This window comes from Patiria miniata, unplaced genomic scaffold (assembly GCF_015706575.1).
Source record: "Patiria miniata isolate m_02_andy unplaced genomic scaffold, ASM1570657v1 HiC_scaffold_6, whole genome shotgun sequence".
Lineage (NCBI taxonomy): Eukaryota > Metazoa > Echinodermata > Asteroidea > Valvatida > Asterinidae > Patiria > Patiria miniata.
Genome location: NW_024037073.1, coordinates 21,384,732 through 21,391,135, shown reverse-complemented (window position 1 = coordinate 21,391,135; position 6,404 = coordinate 21,384,732). Strand labels below are relative to the sequence as shown.

Genomic DNA, 6,404 nt, shown 5'->3' with positions numbered 1-6,404 from the left:
GGTGCAGCAGCTGGGTGTGCTCCTCAGACATGTGTTGCAGTAACTCTTGCAAAATGAACTGGTTTTCGCTGTCCTTGGTCAGACGTTTCAAACTGGACGTGTGCATCATGGACAGCTGCTGCTTGAGTGATGTGTTTGTGTTGGACAAATACTCAACCTGGAGGGCAAGAAGGATGGGCAGAGAAATTATTTGTTTACAGATGGAATTTTAATAGATCAATCCATTAGGCTCTGCCCCATGATGTGTAACCAATCACAACCATGACAGCGCACACCAAAGTCCTACATTTATACACTTACTTTATGATGTGTGCAGTTGGAGCATGAATGCTTAAGAAGGCACATGTGTTGTTGCCCAGTTATTTAGTGCAACTAGAGTATGAGTGCAACCACGGATCTTCTACACAAGGATAAACGACACATCTGAGCTTGTGTACAAAATGTGTGGAACGGTTTGTCTGCATATATGATATGCAGCATCAGCGCATAGAACAACGTAGAACGTGTAGAAAATGTAGAACAATGACAACAACAGTGCACACCATGATCGCCCACAGCTGGCATCCTGACAGAAATCTGACCACTGAAAGAATGCAGTCGCATTAGTGTGCCTGCATTAGTTCTGATCAAGGTTTGTCCCCCCTCCCACTTTTGAGAAGCGATTGACGCCTTTGATACCTGTTGCATTCAGGGAACAAGATCCAAACTCATTCTTAGACCAAGACCAGATGGAATGCCCACTCACCTTTGTACGAAGCCTTTCTATATTGCCTTTCATCCTGTGCTCTGTCTGGGCCCACGTGGTCCGCTCCTCCTCAAGAGTCTTCTCCAGACGTTCCTTCTTCTGCAGCAGCAGCGACAAGTTGTGTAGCAAGTCTCGTCCTCCAAATCCCCTTTGCTTCCCTCGTCTGGTATCTCAATAAGAACAACTGTTTACGAGAGGACAGAATGGTCGAGGGAAAGGTTGAGCAATTATCGTGGATACTAATTCCTGTATTATAGAAAGTCCCTCAGGCCACTCCGGGTGAGGGCTACACAGAGGGGAAAGACAGGAGTTTATGGAGTGGAAATGTTGACATGTATGTTGCGCTTCAATGGGACAGATAATCTGTAGCGGTAAAAACAGCATACAGGCAAGGAAGTCCCAAGAGATGCACTGCGTGTCAAGAACACGTCATTCCTTGTAACTGGGTGCAAGCAATCACTCACTTTTTCAAACCTTACTCCTAACATTAGGTGGGCAAGGTGAAGGACAAATTGCAATGATAAATTGACTGTTAAAGTCCACTTTCAAAATTTATTGCCACCCCGACTTATTATATTTTTTTTGCTTAGAACCTTCTCGAATCTTCCAAAATTCAATCAACTTAATCAACACCAGTGGTGCACCCTTTGCACCTCGTAATTTCAATTTGTAAAATCAATATTGGCCCTCACCCACCCCAACCCCCTAAACAAAAAATTGCTGAATTTTTGGTTGTTGTTTTATTTATATTATTGACCAAAGAAGTGCAGGAGTGAAGACAACTGTTTTAAACATACTGTTGTCTACCCATTCCCTTCTTCTGTATGGATTCATGATATATCAATTGAAAACAAAGTGGGGGGAGGGGTTGGGGGAAGAGTTCTTCCTTGTATCAAAATTTGATATAATCCACCGAAATCCTTGTAGAACTACCATACCTGCTCACAAGGTACATAAATTTCAACTGATTAAATTTATTTCATGGTTGTTTTTTTCCATGCAGATTCAAGGGGACCATTACATTACAGCAACGGCATACTCAGTTGTCTTGAAGCAGCACTGAAACTGTGAAGGCTAAAAATAAGTGCATTTTCAAACATTTTTAGCCGAAAAGGTGTGTCTAATCATTCTCAAAAGAATGGATACTTGAGTCAAATGTTTGATTGCGAAATTTATTTCAGAGAGTCTTTTGACCCTAAATCCCTAGCATGATTTACTAGGAACCATACCCATCCTGGCAAATTCCAACACCATAAGGGAAACTGCGCACACACATATTTCTGACTTTGGTTCTGGAGGTGTGCCAACCCAATGTAAAAGACTGTCAGTTTAGGGGTACTGTACCCATCCTGACAGATTCCAACAAAACATGCCGTTGGGGTTTGATGGGTTGAGTTCTGTTATGGTTAAAGCTATAAATAAGTCCAATGAGTTTAGGAATTCAAGCATCAGGAATTTACAACATTTTCTGAGTGAACCATGGTAGTTTAACCACATGTGCAAACATTGATCAGCTTATTACTGTTGATGCAGTTTAAAAGGAATAAATGTGTGCTTGGTCGGTTTTAATCCGAGCCGAAGGTGAGGGTAATTATCAGCACCCATACTCCAACCAGTTTTTAAACAGAGTGATTAATACCGACCAAGCACATATTTATTCCCATTCATAAATACTTTTTGGGTAAAAGAAATCAAAACTTTTTGGTCAAAAACCCCCGATTTTGTTCAACAAGTTCACTTCATGTTTTTTAAACACCCCTCTATACCTAAATAATGGAGTGTCTAGCTCGCGAGTAAGATGTACACAACTCCTTTTATGGAGATTGGCGCGCGCATTCGCACGTACTGCGTGATGTCGTGCAAGACGCACCTGAAGATTGCGTTGGTAATTTAGGACTTCTTCTTCTGTTGTACATGTATGTCCTTAGACTTGCAGCTCTGTCGAGGTGAGCCAGGCCAGTGTGTCATCCTCCAGGTTGATCAGGCGGCCGGTGTTTTGGGCAGGCGGTGATGATGTGGTCTACTGTCTGGATTGGTTCTCTGCAGTCGCAGGAAGTGCTGTCTGCCAATCCCCAGCTTTTCATGGATGTACCATAGCGTCCGACTCCAGTCCTCAGATGGTTGAGGGTCGTCCACTGCTTTCGTGGGAGGTCTTGACCGCACACATCCTTAGGGTCATTTATGATGGTTCTGCTGAGGTCCACCGGACTCTCCAGCTGGTTTTTACCCAGGCGGCCTTAGAGACGTCTGCCGATGTCGTGAGCAGCCTGTGGGCATGCGTGGCAAACAGCTTGGAGCCTTGCCGGTCTCTAGCTGTTGGATGGCCAACTGGAGTTTGTGTGCCGTGAAGTCGCCAGAAAGGTTGGGATCACACCCCTGCGCATGGTGCAGCTCCTTGACTCTCGCCGACGTGATTCTAGTAAAGTTCTTGTTCGCGTTGGGGAAGCAACCGTTGCTCAACAGCTGATACGCGATGGAATTTGAAGCAATTGGACATTGTGTTGGGGTTGTGGACCTACCTGTGAGCTTGTTGATGGTTTGCCATGCCCGACAGCTGGAATGGGTCAAATCCATCGATTCCACAGTCTCTGTCCATCTCTGCCTTCATTTCTCATAGAGCCTACCGAAAAGATCATTGGCTGCTTTATACCTGTCTTCGTTGGTCGTTGCTTCTTCATGGGCGCAAAGTAGATCTTCGCACTCGCCATCCCAGCAGGGGACGTAGGCCGTGAATGATGCCGTGGACGATGCAGGATCTACAACACCGCAATATTTTAAGACCTGGGGAGGGATATAGTAGAGGATTGGTTTGACAATCATGACAACAGCTGACAGCCATATGCACTTTGACAAAACATGAACTATGGATCTTTTTACATGGTTCTCTTGCTGTAACAGGCACAAGTAAGCTATTGACCTGAGTTAGGACTCTTGTTCAGGAAGGCATGCAAAGTTTTACCCAGACACAGCTGGCACTTGGGCATGGCCTATGACAATTGAGTCTATCAAACACTGATATCTGCTAAGAATAACCAGCCCAGGTATCTGTCAATTTCATAAAACTTCCACAAATGCCACTACCTTGTCCTGCTGTCCACTACCTTCAACTTATCTTAATTCAACTCACAAAGCTTTTCACGAACACGAACCACAAGTCATCTTGTAGCATGACTCATGAAGAGAAAGTGAAAACATTGTCCTTAACCTAAAACTTATTTCTTGGGATCCAGTCACAAGTATGCGAGAGCTTGGTCTTGTTCCCAAATGCAAACTCACCCCCAAAGTTGATGCCTTTATCCACGTGCTTGACCCTGTAGTGCGCCTTGAGGAGAATCTCATCAGTGAAGAGACTGTCCTGGGAGCAGAATGGACAGTGCAGATGCGGAGCCTTCATCAAGGAGTGGCTACACTCCCCGTCTGTGCATTGTATGGGCGTCCAGTCTGCCTCAGCGCCTTTCATTTGCACTGATGGATGCGCCTACAGTTGCAAAAAAAAATGAGACAACCGTCAAGTTTACATGTATGATGTAAAAAAAAAAAATGTAAATGTATGAAACGGCAACACCAATTAAATCTTCACAGAAGTTTTCAAAGTGGAGAGGGGGAAACAAATTAGGCCAAATAAAAAAACAAAAACATGTCTAGCGTCCCCGCCTGCTTCCTTTTTGGAGGCTGCCTCCTTATATTTTTTTTTTTTTAAACCAATTTTTTTTTAAGTTTCAATAGTGACATTAGTTTGGCATCTTACATTGTATCTGTTGCATCATGGAGCTATAAACACATTTCAAAATAAAGCTGGTATGTAATTTGCTGAGTCCAATTGCGGACATTTAAAAAAAGAAATGGCAGCCATCTTGAAAAATAGCCCGGTCGGGCGACCATTGGGGAGGACAAAAAAAAAAGAAGGGTCTCCCGCTTCCTTTTTTTTTCAAAAAGCAGGACCCTAAGCATATTCTTTTTGGAAAGATTCCCACATCTGGCCATCACTTGTCATCTGTGTACAAACTACAATGAGACTGGTCTGAAAATTTCTAAGTGTTTTCTCAGTAAATACCCCAATAAATTCCCTGCTAAATTTGACATACTTTCTGATGGCTGATAGGTCGATGAAGGAAAACATTATTGATGGCCAGATATGGGAATCTTTCCGAAAAAGTCCTACTAGTACTAGTAGGATGGAACGCCGTATTATCGCGGTACTTATCATGTTTCTCTTTCGGAATAAAGATTGCCCACTAACCTTCCCGAATTGTCCTGTCTTTTGTGTAGTATTTAACTCTTCCTTTTCAAATTGATATAAAAAAATCCGACAGCGGTGTGGTTTATTCCGTGTACGATGCCTGTGAAAATAGACATGCACGGAGTGTGCGAACGTAGGTGGACTCCCTATTATCGCGGTATGCGGGAAGTGGTTTTTATAAAGATCTCAACTTTTTTTTTCATAGTTAATGTTTTACCAAAACATCCCCTGAATAAAGTATGATATTTTCCCTGTAACGTTCAAGTTGATTAAAGACTATATCCCTGCAGGTAGCCCGACTGCGTCTGGCCGTACAGTACTATCGCAAGCTCTGTAGTACTACAGAGCTTGCGATAGTACTGTACGGCCAGACGCAGTCGGGCTACCCTGCAGGATGATTTCTTAAAACCCTGCCTTTCCCCGAAAGGAAAACAAAAATCACTGAGACAAGTCTAATGATTGGCGATTGGGGGCGCCATTCACTTTACACGGTGTGCCGTTTTATTTTTTCTTACGCGCTGTCCTTATTTTGATCCCTTAAAAGTTTTTATGATTTCGCGGTGGAAATATCTCCTTTCGACTTCATTTTGTGTTTGCAGCTGTAGAAGGGGAACCAGACAATGGAACTTTCAATTTCATGGACAGAGCACCAATAAAGATTTATGTTAAAATATAGACGGTACCTTTTAGCAGACACGGTGAGGGAAATTTGCAGGTTTTGGAAAACGTGAATATTTATTAAAAATCGCTAAAAGTCCCGAAAGATACAACATTTTTTAATCGTCCTTTGTATACAACTCGGCAGAAAGTCCTTAATGCCTGGTGAACTGGATAGAAATCGCCACTTCAAGGAGTTTAGGCAACACAAAAAGCGAAATTTCCCATGCCGCGATAATACTATACGGAGGGAGTCCGACTATAACTAGCCATAGGGATAGCGAGCAGCATAGCAGGCATTCAATATCGTGAAGTGTCCGGAAACTGGGCGATTTCACATTTTGCTTTTTGTTTAAAAAAGTCATACGACGAGGTGTCCAACTTAAAAATGTAAATAATTTTTCAGAATATCTTGGGTACCTACCACATGAATATCCATATTCAACAACTCCTTTGCCTTGAATAATCACATAAATAAATTCTGGGGGAAAATATCAAGGCCAGGGGAAAAACTAGTGTTCAGCGTAAACAGCGCCCTCCAGAAAAAAAAGAAAAAATGTGGGTTTAAAGCTTTTTCCAAAATTCGATTAATTCCCAGTGCGGCTTGTTCTATTAAACCAATTTGAAGAAGAAGAATCATGTAATTTCCACACAGCTACTCAGAAAGCGTGGGGTGTCAAATAAGAAGAGACAAATAGGTATTATTGGGCTTCCGTTACGGGAGACGCGGGCATCGCGTTAAAAAAAGAAGGATGCCAGTTC

At 42.8% G+C, this 6,404-nt stretch overlaps 1 protein-coding gene across 1 annotated transcript; it reads right to left on the bottom strand.

Moving 5' to 3' along the window:
• Positions 1 to 3,226: 3,226 nt before the first annotated feature.
• Positions 3,227 to 6,174, bottom strand: LOC119743134. The gene is made up of 3 exons (XM_038219498.1): positions 6,067 to 6,174; positions 4,022 to 4,223; positions 3,227 to 3,526 (listed from the first exon to the last, which is right to left on the bottom strand). Exons 1-3 carry the CDS (start codon positions 6,079 to 6,081, stop codon positions 3,420 to 3,422), a joined length of 324 nt encoding a protein of 107 aa, XP_038075426.1. The 5' UTR covers positions 6,082 to 6,174; the 3' UTR covers positions 3,227 to 3,419.
• Positions 6,175 to 6,404: the final 230 nt, after the last annotated feature.

Bases quoted from the DNA above. Each gene is read 5' to 3' on its own strand.
- LOC119743134 (XM_038219498.1), bottom strand. The intron at 3,527-4,021 runs GTGAGTTTGCAT...ATCCCTCCCCAG, and splicing joins TAAAGGCATCAACTTTGGGG to GTCTTAAAATATTGCGGTGT.